This window comes from Uloborus diversus, chromosome 8 (assembly GCF_026930045.1).
Source record: "Uloborus diversus isolate 005 chromosome 8, Udiv.v.3.1, whole genome shotgun sequence".
Taxonomy (NCBI): Eukaryota; Metazoa; Arthropoda; class Arachnida; order Araneae; family Uloboridae; genus Uloborus; species Uloborus diversus.
This window is the reverse complement of record NC_072738.1, coordinates 147,622,975-147,639,684: the sequence shown is the minus strand read 5'-3', so window position 1 is coordinate 147,639,684 and position 16,710 is coordinate 147,622,975. Positions and strand designations below refer to the sequence as shown.

Genomic DNA, 16,710 nt, shown 5'->3' with positions numbered 1-16,710 from the left:
AAAGGGGGTAGGGCTCTCCTGAAAATGTCTGGGAAATACTATGCTCAATATTTATTGTTCATATACTTGCACCCAGATTCATGATAATTAATATATGTTCATTTCTATTTGAAATCTTTTAGTGTGTTTCCAAAAGGCCAAGATTAAGCAAAAGAAATTATGTGCCACTAGAAGATGCTTGTATTGCAATTGGAACTGAAAAAGGGGAAATTTTTGTATATAGTTCTGTAAATACATTATATTTTAAGAGATTGGTAAGTAATATTTCTTTTTTTTTTCTCATTCTTTTATTGCTCTGGAATCTCACTGTTCGGTACATTGCAAATACCATCATGATCCCCATTATTCTAAGAACTACAGTAGAGTCTCAAAAATCCGAGGTAATTGGGGCTCATGCCACCTCGGATTACTGAAAACTCTGATTATCCGGAAAATTCTTCCAGATTAATTTTTTGCACTTTTCCGATAAACGAAAGGAGTACTTTTACTTCCTTATACAAAGAAAAGCAGTATTGTTGTGAAAAATTATCACTGAAATTTCAACATAAATTTCGTTTTTAACAATCTTTAAACGAATTTTGACTTTTTTCTACGAAGTCTGTATGTACATATTTACCCCAGCAAATTTATAGGCAACCAAACATATATTTTGACCGAATCGTTGCCTGAATTCATTTCAATGAGTTTTGTCATAACGTTTGTATCTGTGCGCTTGCGAGCATATGTATCTCGCATACCAAAAAAATGGTTAGTTGTAGATAGGTTTCTATTATGTCTATCATATACATTACTCGTGAGGTGTCAAGTTTTGAACCTTCTTTTTTGACTATCATCAGGTATTCTAATATTCCAAAAGGCATGTTTACACGTTCTTTGTGACAAATCAATGTTACTTTCATGCATCAAGTTACATCTTCAAGGCATTTCGTAATTCATATTGTGCAGTCGATTACTACACATATGTCGTTCCACTTCAGGAGTGCTGTTGACAACAACCTCTCAGTGCCTTTTTTATTAATTACTGCACCTAGTTAATAAGTGTAATGGCAGGACAAAAAATATATTGTCAGATTTTTACGAAAACCATTTTTTGGAACTAAAAAATGTAAATGAAAATATGAAGTAAGCGCCTCGAATTAAGCGGAACCTCGGAACATTCGAGACTCGGATTATCGAGACTCTACTGTATGTATTTTTCTGGCAACTGAAAACCGACATTGCCACACATGTTGCAAGTTTTGCAAAAAATATTAATTAATTATAAAAAACTGAGAAATTGTATTGTGCGTAAATGTTTTATTAAAGGATGTAAAATAAGAACATTAAACAGGGGTGGCGACAGATCAGGGAGATCAAGGAAAAGTCAGGGAACTTTATTAATCAGGGAAAAGTCAGGGAAATATCAGGGAATTTTGAAAAAATAACAAAAAATCAGGGAAAATTTATTTATGATGAAGAAATTTTATTTTTTTTTTTTTTGCTTTACAAAATTAAGTACTCTAATTCCCTACGCATTTTCTGCCAATGATCTGTAAAAAAAAATTAAAATTAATGAGGTGTGATTATACACTGCCGTATATTTGTGCATTTTTTTCCTCAACGTCAAAGTATTGAATCTTACTTATTAACCAAAGGATGAACTTCCTAAGATTGCTTCTGTGTCTGTTAGGTTGTTTATTTTACCTAGCTTGAAGTTTCCTTTCACGCTTTCATTGCTACGTAAAATAGACAACCATACAGGCAAAGAGGAAGCCTTCATTAATGCCTTAGCTTCTTTGCCTTTATTCCGTTGTCTTGAAGTGATTAGCGTACTGTAATCACGATCTCAAGAAGAAATCTTTGGTTTTTGAATTAATACTATAAAAGCTTAAAAGTTATCACTTCTTTGCATTTTCAATTTAATTGCTAAAACTGAACTTTCAATAAAAAAAACTTTGTTTTTTGCCGTTATACTATTTGTTGCCACCGCAGATTATAAAGGTTTTCTTTTCTTCAGACTTAAGTGATTCTTTAATTTTATAACCAAGTTGTACTCTTTTATATGTTTTGAAATTAACTAATTGCTTTTTTTTTTCTTGCATTTCAAAGTTTTTTGTTACAAAAGCAATCTAAGATTTTTTTTTTCATTACATACTGAAATGATTTTAAATAGAGTTAACTTGTGTACTTAAGTAATTTTTTTTTTATTGTTAAAATGCTGTATTCATTCGTTAAAACCTATGTTGTTGATTAGAGAAAAGCTCCCTATGAATGGATGTCAAATGGTTTCATCTGTTTTGCATAAATATTCTATTCTTTCACTATTACTTGTTATTCTTGCAACAATTATTATACTGTTTGAAAACTTAGTTCAAAATGACTTTAATTACTTTTTAGTTCTATCTTAAATACACATATGTTTTCAAGAGCAATTTTAATAGTTTCTTAAAATTCTCATGCTAAGTGGTTTCTGGAAGTGAAGTATTTTTTTTTTTTTTAATTTTCTGTAATCTTTCCATTGTAGAAAAATTTAATGTACTGTTTTGTAGGTCCCCCCCCCCCCCAAAGATTGACTTGATATATTTTTTTAACCATTTTATTAAAAAAAAGTAACATCTTTTGAAAATATATCTTTAGTTCAACAACTTTACACAGCTTAAAACGTTAAAAATACTGCATTTTATACAGATATACAATGGATTTCAAGTTCTCAGTTTCTTTCTGTTTTCATTTGAAAACTGACCATTTGTTTTTAATTGTTCAGGGTTGCTATAAGTATTTATTCATGTGTTACGTTACTTTAATTGAAGAGTATTTCGATAATTGCACACTTAATAACAAATTACTTTTGCTTGAAAATTAAATGAATCTAGTGCAAAAAACGTTGGATAATTTATTATTTTAATAGCTGACTTACCAGATTTTTATTATCAGCAGAGTTTGCAGATATATGTTATGATATATATCCAATATTTATTTTAAAAATGTGATATTTCGATATTTATTTTTTCAACTATGGTATCTTCAACACAAAGATTATATTAATCATATAGTAATATTGTTCAGGATGGTCCAAAACTTCGAAGATGAAAATTTTTTGAGTCCTACCCTCCCATTTTGTTCCAATGTATTAAAAAATAAATCAGACAAAATTTGAAAACATTTCGATAATATTTAGAGGTAGCTCAACGCAGATAAAGTTTTCATCATTGCTGAATAGAACGCACATGACCATTGACCTCACTAAGGTAAAATACAATTGCTATTTTTATTAACAAGAAAACAATTGCTTTATAAAATTGCTATTTTATATAGAGACTTAACAATAGCCATTATGAAAATACTTTTGTAAAAACAAGTAAATACATAAAATCTATTCCTTTAACAGTCGTGATCGAATAAATTTTCAACTTGTTGTTGCCTATGTATGTATTCTTAATTGTTTTGGTTTTGATTTCACCACTGTTGGAATGTCAGTTTGCAATTATTTTTAAAATGCATGTTTCTTTACTTTAAAATAACTGAGCATGGCAAATACATCAATTAGATCAAAATCAGAGGTTTATCTTCTTAGTTCAACCATAAGTGAGCTGACAGGTAGTAAAATACCTTCAATTTATTCGTATCGCATTGGGTATGTTTCTTCATAACCATATTAAATTAAAGAAAACTGTAAGAGAATCTTCAAGAAATACAATAGAAGAAATAACAAAATTTTGGTAGAAAGCCAGAATACCCGTACAAAGACTCCATAACTGTCAGCCCAAGTTAGAAAAACTTTTATTAACAATGGAAGTTATTAAAAAAAAAACTGAAGTACAATGACACAAAAAAAAAAAAAATAAATAAAGAAGGTGAGCTTTGCAGGACTGGGGGCCTAACTGACAAAGTTTCTGCAATGTGCTTTGTCACAACGAGTGTCAATACCGGGGAAAGCAAGGGTACCCAAGTTTTAATAGAGCAAAAACTAAAGAAAAGGTTACTATATTTTCTATGTCGACATCACATTATGGAATTAATTATTGGTGCCGTGTTTAATAAATGTTTGGGTTTTTCTTCCACACCAGACGTACCTCTTTTTTAAACGATTCCAGGCCTACTGGGAATTCGTAGACAAAGACAAATACATCATTGGCATCAACAATAAGGACATTTTAGCACAAGTGACAGATGTAAAGGATGATACAATAGTATATATATATTTGCTGAAAGATTACTACATGACACGCAAGCGAGAGATGATTATCGAGAATGTCTTGAACTATGCTTAATATTTCTCGGTAAAGCTCCTCCACATGGTATCAAATTTGTAGCACCTGGGGCTATGCATCATGCTAGATGGATGTCCAAAATTTTGTATTGTTTCAAAATATTAATGTTTAGCGGTCAATTTACCATCACGTCAATAGAAGAAAAGGGATTGCAAAAAATATGCATATTTGTTGTACGTGTATATTTAAAGGCTTGGATGACAGTTCCTATGCCTCAAAATGCACGGTATAACGATTTCAATGAAATCTTTATTGAAGTATAAAAAGATTAATGAAGAGATAAGCAAAACTGCAACATAGAAATTTGCCAATCACCTGTTGTATGTCAGAAGAGCTCGTGGCATTTGCCCTTTTTGCCAATAAAGTGCCACACTTCATTAAAAGACAGATGGTGAAGGCGATGAATAAAGTAAACAAGAAAAATAATGTGGTGAAGCGCCTTAAGATTTTGCTAAAACATTTTATGGATATGAAATTTGAAGAACTTGTGACAAAGGGGTCAATTTCATTTTTCAAAGCATGGGTTTACCTGATACCTTCATTCACGTAGATCCAGAAATCTGGGAGCTTCAGGAGGATTTCAAGAAAGCAAAAAGGATTATTCAAGGAATTTCAGCGGTTAATGATAGTGCTGAAAGAGGTATAGCCCTTATAAAAGAGTTTAACAGAAAAATGACACGCAATGAAGAATAATTCCAATTCTTGTTGCAAGTTGACGCATAACATTGAAGAACTTATTCCGGATGTAAAAAGCAAAGTTTGTAATGTGTACTAAGGAAAGCCATATACATAACTGTTGAAATATTATTATTATTTAACTATTTTTAACTTACAAAATGCTGGCAATTTTAATTAAATTATATACTTTTCCTAGCGTCAATTTTATTTCTATCTGCATTTATGGCATAAAATGGTAAAATGCGAAACTTTGAGGCTATTGAGCTACCTCTAAATGTTAAAATTATGAGCTCAAACTTCACAATAATTATTTTTTACTCAGATGGAACCAAATAAGGGAGTAGGACCAATAAAATTAGGAATTTTTTAAAAAGGGCCTTTTTTGGACCACCCTATAATGTTCATTTGTTGTTAAAAGTAACCAAAAAGTTATTTCTATATTATTAATGATGTATTAAGTCATCATTAATGGATCAGAGTCATATAATATATATTCTTTTATATTTTCAAAATTATTAGTAATGCAACAATTTTAATTCATATTAAAAGTGCTTATTAAATATTAAATGTTAGTCAGAAAAAAAGAAAATGTCTAACGACTGTGCAGCGACTAATTCATATATTTTTATTTCTGAATCATATTATGATGTACAAGTAGCTAACATAAGGAAAATGAGCAAAACAGTTAATGCTAAATTATCTCCATTAAAATTAATTAAAATGTAAAATGAAATATTAGATATAAACAATGAAAGAAACCATATAATTTTAAGTTACATTTTGTAATAATGATGTATTTTGGGGGAAAAGTTTTTTCTTTTCATTATTATTTGATATTCTTTTATACTGTTACTATGTTACATATTTATATTTTAGGTAAGTGAACATTCAGACATTGTAAATGATCTTTGCTGGAATGTTGAAGCAGAAACTTTGTTTAGTTGCTCCAACGACAGCACTGTTGCAATTTGGGATATTGCAAATGGAAAAATTAAGTCGTAAGTTTTTTGCAGTAGGCCTATTTAATATATTTTATATTTTTATTTAGTTTTCATTCACAAAATATTTATTAGATTTCTCTAAACAATTATTGTGTTTGTTCTTATTGCTTTAAAATTTTGCTGGCCTGTATCACAAAACCAAATTTTCTTAACTTTTTCGCTTGCCTTTCAATGTCTAAGACAATTGCTATTCTTTCAAACCCGTGCTTAATGTATGCTGAAAAGAAAGTAAGTTTAAGATATCCATCCTGTAAACACGTCTAGTAAATGTTATGAAAACTTCAACTAATATTGCTTTAATCTGGTGGTGTTCAACCTGTTGTCTGGCATATGTTTCTTGATTGAATCTGCATTTTGGAGCCTCTTTGCTGAACAGAATCTGCACTCAATCTTATATTGCTTTTAAAGAATGTTTTTATTTTTACCTGGTCATGTCAGCTAAAAAAACGCATTGACAGGGCCGGATTTGAAAGTGTGGAGGCCCCGGGGCAACGAAGGAGTGGATGCCCCCTAATCAGGGTTCGAAAAGATAATTATATTTTCGAAAATATCCAATACTTTGATATATATGTATATATCCGATATTTTCGACCTGTGAAAGTTAGGATATTTTGCAAAAATTTTATTGTGGGGGGCCCCTTTGTTGTGGAGGCCCCGGGGCAGTAGCCCCGCCTGCCCTCCCCTAAATCCAGCCCTGCGCATTGATAAAAGTTACTACATGACAGATTTGTACATGTATTAAATATATGTTTCATATATTTTAATTGCTGAGTAATGAGTGTACTGTGGGGTCTCGACTTACGAGAGGGATGCATTCCAAGAACCATTGCCTAAGTCGAAATTCCGTTTTGTGCAAAAGGGTGCCGAAATTCACAATAATTTCCTTTTCAAAAATATAAAGAAAATTCACAAAAATATTTTGCTTTTTTACAAAATGGGGACCCGAAAAATAAACCCTGGTTCGACCCCTGATCAGCTGTATAAAATTTTACAGTGAGTGTATTTAATGTTCCTTTAAATAGCATTTGTCATTTCATAAACATCGTTAACGTGTGTTATTTTATTGCAGAAAATGGAAAACAGGCAATGCTGTTTATTCAATTTGTGCTATTGATGAGAATAATTTATTAACTGCAGGTTGTAATATACTCTGGTGGAATGTTCTGGATCAAACCTTAATAAAAGTAAGCATTTAAAATTTCAATTCATGTTTTCATACCTAATAACTTTTGAGTCATCTTTTATAACTATTATTTCTAGCATGTTTATATATGAAACATTTATTAACTACTAAGCTTAAATTTGTATTCTGTGTAAGCATTCAAACACATGTGTCTAAAAGGAGTGTTTTACATGCGTGAAGGGTTTCCTTATTTTCAGGAAATCCGCTTTTTGAAACCTATAAAATATTTTATTTAGTGAGCAATTATTGAGCCTAATTGCTCTGGCTATATCATCAAGATCTGGTGTAAATTTGCTTCCAGAAATGAGATTTTTCTAGCTTTCTGTATTTATTTTGCAAAGTTTTCCTTATTTTTTCCCTTTTCCAGCCACAAACCTTCTTAAAAATGAAAAAAAAAATGCTGTTTGCACATGATTATGGGAATGGTCATGAAAATCCCGTTAGCCTTGGGGGGAAATGTTTTTACCATTTTTTCTAAGCAATTTCATTTTCACAGGGGGGGGGGGGGGATGGAAAATTTTAATAATTTTGGCACAAAATAATATAGTCAGAGATTTATAATATTTACCTTCCATTTTTTTTTTAAATTTTTTAGTTTTTTATGTTCAGTATCCTACATGAAAATAAAAAACTTGATAATGCAAGCTGTAAGATAATTTAATTTCCCTGTAACCTAAGTATTTGCTGCTTTTCCCACAATGACTCAATGTTATTAATAAGTGAAAATGTTTTTTCATATAATGAAAGTAATTTTTTTTTATATTATAAGTAAAATTGTTTGTATTTTTCATTCAATGGGTGTACATTGCATATAGAAAATGCATGCAGCTCTAAAATAAGAAAAAGCAACTATGTGTTTGCAAACCTCTCAATTTACAAAAAAATAAAAGAGAAATTTCTGTCAAAAACAGTAGTTGAACTATTTACAAAAATCTCTCAAAATTAATGGTTGAATCATGATTAGAATAATTTACATAATGTTTGATGCTTTGGGCAAAGAAAGCAATTGGCTAATTTTTCGAATAGGTTTTGTATATTTCTGTTAATATATGAAACTACATGTGTGTTTTTAAATATTTAACAGTTTTTTATGTTTTCCAAGGAAATATAGTGATTAAACTAAATTTTAATTTGTGAAAAGTCAATTTTTCCAGATTTTTTTTTACTATTGCCTTAAAATTTCTTGAAATTTTGCTTTCCTATACATGACACATGGCATCTGAAAAAAAAGGCTGTAAATACTGTGTTTTCAATAGGTAACCATTCAAAATTCCAGAGCACAAAATAAGAAAAAGATTTTGGGATATATATATATATATATATAAGAACCGCCGCTCAGTTTTTTATTACGAATCTTGTTGCAGTGTTGTGCCGTGATAATCCACCACGTAGGAAGAGGACAAAGCTACATTCACAAATCACATCTTTCTTTTTACATAGAATATAACAGCAGCAACTTCTCTTAACTAACCTACTTGTTTAGTTGTGCCACGATTTTTATATAGGGAATATCATTAAGAGATTACAGATAATTATCCCTCGATCATGTGATCTCACGTGATCTATATAGGAGGAGCAGATTGCAATAACGAAATATTATTGGGCTTTGCACCGCAGACAGAGGCTGGCTTGTCTGGAGGGAAAAAAAAGTGTCTGGTAGGTACTTTAAGGGGAATCTCATCTGAGCCCAGAACATAACCATATATGGTCTGAGAAGCATTTAAGTGTGTAATAAATAATGTCTGTGACTCATATGAGTTGACATATAAGTGAACAGAACTTAATATGGAAAAGGCCTAGCAAAGGATTTTTCATATTACATCCCCCCTCCCCCAAAGAATACAACAGGATTGAAGAAGAAAAAAAATGAAGACGGGAAATTATCTGCAACCTCTTTCCTTTTTTTTTTTTCAATCTTCTGAAATGTTATAACATTATACACATTACCTATACAATAACACTACAGTTACTAATAAAAACACAGTACAATTAAAATGACATTGTAGTTTGAGGATAAATTATGTAATGCTCAATTTTTTTGTAAGTTCTCTACATAATTCAACATATGTAGTCCACATTCTTTCTTCTTTTAGCTCAAAGATGAACAATAATATTATTTCACTCGTGAGATAGCTTGAAGTTGCTCGGTACATTATATTTTCTCAGTTTAGATATATGAACTGTTTGTGTTTTTTCCTTGGTATGCGCATTCGGTTTGTTAATTTCATAATTAACATCTGAAATTTTTTGAAGAATTTTATATGGTCCACTGAATGGTTGAGACAGTTTACGAGAATTAGGGTATTTGAATTCTTCATATATGACAGTGTCATTTGTATTAAAAGTTTTGTCCACAAATCTTGCATCGTAGTATATCTTATTTCTTTCGTGGTATTCTTTAGTTCTTTCAACTGCCAATTTCCTTGCTTGTTCGACCGGAGGATATATGTCTTCTTTTATTGGATTTTCAAATGGTACCATACCATACATTAAATATGAAGGAGGAAACTTTGTTACTGAGTGTGGAGTCAAGTTGTATTCTTGAGTCACCTGCTCCAGCAATTTAGGCCAAGGAACTTTTTTAGAAGTTTCATTTACTTTACACTTTAATCGAGTGACAATTGTTTGGTTTAGTCTTTCCACTTTGCCATTACATTCTGGTCTGTGTGCTGTAGTTAACAATTGTTTAATTTTATTGTGCTTTAGAAACTTCTTAAAATGGGAAGACGTAAATGCCGGATTCTTATCACTCAAAATACTTTTAGGCACTTGTACGCTGAAGACTTGCTTAAGAAAGTTAATGTATGTTTCAGAAGTAATTGACTTTGACGCAAAAGACCACATATATCTTGAATGATGGTCAATGATTAATGTCATATACTTTTTAGTGGAATTGTAGTAATTGAAACCAGCTACACTATCTACTGCAACAAGATCAAATGCTTTTTCAACCGGAGGCATGGATTGTAGCAGGCCAAATCTTTTTTGCCGAGGTTTTTTATTTACCTGACACGTATGACAATGCTTGTTAAAATTAGTTACGTCTATTGTTATATTTTGCCAATAGTAAACAGGCGTAAGTAAATTAATTGTTTTTTGAATTCCTGGATGTCCAAATTTTTCATGGACAGTTTTGAGCAGTTTATATCTTAAGGAGAATGGAACAACAATTCTTGTAAAACCCTTTCTACGCAGGCATAAAATATTATTGATTTCAATGAAATTACCCGTTAAATTGTCATTTTTTTGAGCCTCTTTAATTTCCTCCAATTGCAGTAGATGTGAAGCTTGGGTTCCAGTAACTGTTACTGCATCTTCCTCTTTTAGATTACTTTTAGGTATGTCTCTAGTGAGCATATCAGCCTCAAAATTCATGGTACCTTTCGTGTACCTAATATCATAGTCATACATGCTTAATAACAAGGACCATCGGAACAAACGTCCTTTTAAATTTTTTACATTTTTGAGCCAAACTAACGAGGCGTGATCAGTATGTATGGTAATTTTTCGACCAAAAGATAGTGATGAAATTTGTTCAAAGAATCGACTACAGCCAGACATTCCAGCTCTGTAATTCCATAATTTTTTTCATAATCCTTTAAAGAGCGGGAATGGAAAGCTATAGGATGTAAGGTACCAGAATCATCAGGCTGTTTCAGTACTGCTCCCACACCAGTTTGACTCGCGTCAACACAAATATGACATTCTTTGCTAGGATCAAATATTTTTAAAATAGGTTTACAAATTAATGAATTTTTCAAAACTTCAAATGCTTCCTGGCATTCATCTGTCCATTGCCAAGTTGTGTCTTTTTTCAGCAAACGATTTAATGGATTTCTAATAGTCGCATACTTGTTTATAAATTTGTGATACACATTTATTGACCCCAAAAATCTTTGAAGAGATTTGACATTGGTTGGTGGTTGCAATTTTTTAATAGCTTCAATATTACTATTATCTGGGGTAACAATTCCGTTACAAATTTCATAACCTAAAAATTCAATTTTTGTCTGTAAAAAAGAGCATTTAGAAGCTTTTAGCTTGATGTTTTCTGTCCTGCACATTTCAAAGATTTGTTTAAGGTGATTTAAATGTTCTGTAAGAGTCTCAGAAAAAATAATTATATCATCAAAATAGTTAGTTGCAAATTTAATTTTTTGTTTTGTCAGAATTCGGCGCAGAGTTCTCTGGAAAATACTTCCGGAATTTTTCCAACCAAACGGTAATTTATTCCACTCATATAGGCCACTGTTAGTGACAAATGCAAGCTTTTCTGTATCTTGGGGATGTACGGGTATATGCCAATATCCCGACGCCATGTCTAATTTTGAGAAATATCGGCTTTTTCCTAATTTATCTATGAGTGTTTCTATTAAGGGCAATGGTTCTGCATCTGATTTTGTAATTTGGTTCAATTTCCTGTAGTCTATGCATAATCGACTTTTTTTATTTTCGTCTTTTTTAAAAACTAGTGTAACAGGTGCACTATAAGGACTTGAGCTCTCTTTTATTATTTTTGCTTTTAGCAATTCTCGAATTTGATTGTCAATTTCTTCCTGTTGTTTAGGGGACGTTTTATATGCCCTTAATGTCACCGGTAAGTCTGATGTTAACCTTACCCGTTGTGGTTCAATTCTAATAGTTCCAACATCATACCTATTTATCGAAAATATATCGTCATAATTTTGGAGCATTTCTTTCAGATCCGCATTTTCTCCGTTTTCCGATTCCCCGTTGATTGACTGACGTGAGCGTAGGCCTCCACCCCCGCAATCCAATACAGAAACCTTAGTAAAATGAAGAGGATCATTTATTTCGCTTCTCCAAATTTTCTTTTTTTCTCCTTCTTGTTTACTGGTGCTATTAATTGCCTTTTTTATGCTGTTTTCAGTTCGATTTTCCTTAAAACATTTTTTCTTTTTAGTTTTGTTAACTTTTTTCCTACGCTTACTTTTCTTTAATTTAGTATTTTCATTTCCAGGATCATTATTTTCACTGTCCTTAACCTTGATTTCAGGCAAAATGTGCAAAGACAAATCATTTAGCACGGACTCAGAAAAAGTGATCAGTTTTTTCCGATCCTGCATAACGACCCGTCTCATACAGTCAATGACTAAATGAAATCGAATGCAACTCTTTAAACCTAATATGGCTTATGGTAAATCGGTGTCTAGAATAAAAAATTCCACCGGTCTAACGATATTACCAACTTTAAGGTGGAGCGTACATGTTCGGTTAAGTGTCAGAATTCCTTGGGTTTGCTTAATATTCACAATTGTTTTTTCTTCAATCGAGACATTTAATGTTTTTGCAATCACACTAGGAATAATGTTTAATTTTGATCCTGTATCTAAATTTAAACAAATCTTTTGTAATAAACTCGAGTTTCTTTTATTTTTAGTGTACACTTCATTATATAATTTATTTTCATTATATAATTTATTTTCACTTTTGTAGATTATTTCGCCTTCTATATATCCGGGCACTAGTAATTGTCATGCTTCATTTGAATTTTCCTCTCCTTCCCTAAATTGTTTATCCTTATTCGGGGACTCTAGTAATGGTTCAACCGTCGAGGTATTTGGTTTATTTATGCAGGTTTGTCCCCAATGATATGCGTTAATAATCCCTCGTCGTGCGCAGAATTTACAAGGATTAGGAGGTAGCTCCAGTGTATAATGTGTTGTTTGTTTTTTACGGGCGTTCTTTTCCTCGTTTTGGTTTAAAACACGACGTTTGGCCTGTTGTTGACTAAAATTATTTCGTGGAAAATTATTTCTACTTTGGTAAGCGTAATTAGGATTTTGCCGAAAATTGTTTTGCATTTGGTTTTGCGGTACCCAGTTTTGATAAAATTGGGTAGGTCCCCTATAAGCACTTGGTTGTTGTGTCTTGGTCTTAAATTCATTTTTTGACATTTCATGTGGTACCTCGTTAATTATCTTAGAGACCACTTGAAGCCATTCTGTGGGAGTTTGCGGGTCTTTAATTAGCAGAAAAGGTTTAATTTGTTGCGGCAACCCATCTGAGAGCCCTTCTAGAATATGTTTGTTACTGAGATTTATTTTCCTCCCCAGTTCTACTTTTTCAGTGAAATAAGAGAATAATTCTTTGGCGTTTCCCGAGAATCTCAAGTTCTGGAAATCTGTGAAACTACTCATCGGGGTGAAATAATATTCCTCAAAAATGTCTATTATCTCGCGAAAAGAAGTGCAACACAAACATTGATTAATATAGATTTTTAAGCCGGATCCGCGAATAAATTTCTGAAAATTTTTTAACTTCCAGCTATCGTTTAATTTATTTAGGTTCGTTTGTTGGTTAAAATGAGCTAACCAAGCTGAAAAATTTATTCCCAACTCTGGCTCAAACAATAAGATTTCTGGATTGCTACCTGTATTTGTTTGTTTTGCTTCATTTTCAGAAGCAGAAATCCCGGCTAAATTTAGTTCTTGTTTTCTCTCAGTAACAGTTTGGCATTCCGCATCTGTGTTATTTACGTTTAATTCAGGCGGTACCTCAGCTTGAGTTTCAACATCTTTTCGATTTGACTCTTTGTTTTCCATTTTTGAATTATTTTTATTAGAAGGGACTATTTCTGGGTCATTTTCTATTTCAAGGTTTTGACTAGTTTTGCCACTACGCAATATCATTATCTCTAATTTCACCAAACTTTAAAGCATTTCTTCTACTTTCCACATTCATATTCAAATTATTTAGTAAAATTTTAACAAATGCTACAAATTAAAGACATATAAAAATAGTACCACAAAAGAGACTATCTTACTTTAAATCAGAACAGAAAACACATTTACATTACATGAAACATTTTTGGCAACCAAACAAAATACTACCATAACGGCATGAGCCTTTTAAAGAGCTTGGCCGATAAATATTATACATATTAACCATAATTAATGCACAGAGATCATGAAAACCTTTCCCTAGAAATCACAATATGAACGAAAATACGTATTTCAAGAAAGTAAAAGTATCATATTCCGAAATCTAAAAACAAATGTAACTCAATCACCAGCCTGATCTCAAGATTTCAGTTGAACGAAAGGGAAAAAAACACACAAGAGATCCTTGCTAATCGAACTTTCAACGAGCGAGGCCCCTTTCATCTGATCATCACAGTAAACCATATGGTGGCACAATTTATCACCAGCAAGTGGATCCTAATGATGTTTTCGCACACTGGATGGGTCACACTCTCACATTCAACAGATGCGCTGAGCACCAACACTCGGAAAAATCTTCGCTGGAGTTCCACTGAAATGATCTCTGGTCTCCATCTGGCACTTAAAATTTCTTTTTCTTTCTTAGGATATTCTGAAGTGGTTTCACTGTTGTTAGCGGTTAACTCCGAAAGACACTGTTTCGATGTCTTGAAGCAAAAAATCCTCTTGCGGATGAAGCATGGTATTATCTTACGCAAATCACTCAATGCTGTAAAAATTTTAAAATGCTACAGCTCTGCCCTCATTTATCATCCTACCGACTTGTAAGAACCGCCGCTCGGTTCTTATTACGAATCTTGTTGCAGTGTTGTGCCGTGATAATCCACCACGTAGGAAGAGGACAAAGCTACATTCACAAATCACATCTTTCTTTTTACATAGAATATAACAGCAGCAACTTCTCTTAACTAACCTACTTGTTTAGTTGTGCCACGATTTTTATATAGGGAACATCATTAAGAGATTACAGATAATTATCCCTCGATCATGTGATCTCACGTGATCTATATAGGAGGAGCAGATTGCAATAACGAAATATTATTGGGCTTTGCACCGCAGACAGAGGCTGGCTTAAGTCTGGAGGGAAAAAAAGTGTCTGGTAGGTACTTTAAGGGGAATCTCATCTGAGCCCAGAACATAACCATATATGGTCTGAGAAGCATTTAAGTGTGTAATAAATAATGTCTGTGACTCATATGAGTTGACATATAAGTGAACAGAACTTAATACGGAAAAGGCCTAGCAAAGGATTTTTCATATTACATATATATATATTTAAGAAAAGGAAAAAAATTCCAGGTTTTCTGGATTTCAGAATACTAAAATCGGGGTCCCATAATGTAATATCTTCCCAAATATTTGAATTGTAATTTGGTAAAAATTGCATTGCTGCTTTAAAGTTGGTAAATTAGTCACTATTTTGTTCAATTTTTTGCCTTTCATCCCTTCCACATGCTTTTGCAATACAAAATTGGATTTCCTTGTTTTTGCTTTCTGACTACTCTCATCCCTGTGTTTCATTTTTTCGATAAATATGTCAAAATTGATTAGGGTGTTTAAAAGTACTTAATTTTCATGCCTCAAAATGATTAAAAACCCTGCTAGAATATATGAAATTTTTGTTTAAATATGCAAAGGTCCTCATTTGATTGTGTTTTTTCAACCTTTTGTTTAGAAGTTTAACCCACAACATTCAAGTATTTTCAAGTTGTTACCAATTTATGTTGATGGTTCGGCCAGTGCTCAGTATTTTCTGTCTGCTGCAGCAAATGATAACAGGATAACTGCATGGTAAGTTATTATTTTTTTTTCTTGTTTGAAGTTTGAAACAAATTGGTTATTGTTAACAACAACAAAAAGTAGAAAATCTGAGTTACCAGGTTTTAGACACCAGGCAAATCATTTATGTATTTATAGGAAAGTTTCAGTGGCCAAGATAGTTTATTAGTTGCTTGGGTGACCTTACATCTAGTATTTGTTGGATCCTGGTTATTTTTATTCATTAAATATTTTTATTCATTAAATCTTTTACCACTGAAAGCAGAAGCAACTGAATAAAGTTGAGTTTTTAAAGAAATAGGGCGAGAACTTTATTGATTGAGTAAAATCTGATGGATCGTTTTCTATTTTTTAAAAGTATATCAACCTTGTTTTAGTAAACTTCAATACAGTGTTGATCTTGATGCAATATTTAAAAAGAGAAATAAAAAATAGTGCTTCCTTTTTCAATCTCTAACTTTTTGTTGAAAAAGCTACTACATAAATAACCCTTCTTAGAGTTTTATATTTGTAGATTCCTTTAATGAGACTTTTTACTTGATGAAGGTGGAAGGTTGAACAGTCATAGTTTGATACAACTATCAATTACTCAAAAGCATCTCATTTTGTGCAGAAATGTCTATCTATCTATCTATCTATATGTGTATATTTAGATTTAGTGTGTGTTTGAAAGTGCTAATTCTGTCCCATAGACTGGCTAATGTTGAAAGAAGACCCCCTTCCCCCCCCCAAAAAAAGAATGGGACAAAGTTTTTTAGGATGCTTCAGAGTTGATTATTTTTATTTTGATGTCGCCTCCCTATAATCTCTATTTTTTTTAATATTTTGTTTCTTTTCTCTGTTTTCAATCATCAGATTTTTCAGGTTTTCTCTTTTTCGATTCTACTTACCATATCTGTGTGGTGAACTGTCAATCTTTTTATATTATCAGTGGCAGTGGCACACACAAGGGAGGGGTCCAGGGGGTCCGGACCCCTCCCATAAGTCTTGTTGTTTTTCCCCCGATTGATTTCGATTCTATGTATTTTGTACATAAAATATTTCCAAACAAAGCGAACAATAATTTCAGTTTTAAT

The 16,710-nt window shown here is 32.0% G+C and overlaps 1 protein-coding gene across 1 annotated transcript in view; it reads left to right on the top strand.

Annotated features, from left to right (window-relative positions):
• The window catches only part of LOC129227245 (WD repeat-containing protein 43-like), a 48,894-nt gene that overhangs the window by 2,132 nt on the left and 30,052 nt on the right, over window positions 1-16,710 (top strand). Inside the window, exons 2-5 of the mRNA XM_054861759.1 lie at window positions 123-254; window positions 5,805-5,926; window positions 6,999-7,113; window positions 15,531-15,646. Coding sequence (XP_054717734.1) covers window positions 123-254; window positions 5,805-5,926; window positions 6,999-7,113; window positions 15,531-15,646 — 485 coding nt within the window. The remainder of the gene's footprint in view (window positions 1-122; window positions 255-5,804; window positions 5,927-6,998; window positions 7,114-15,530; window positions 15,647-16,710) is intronic.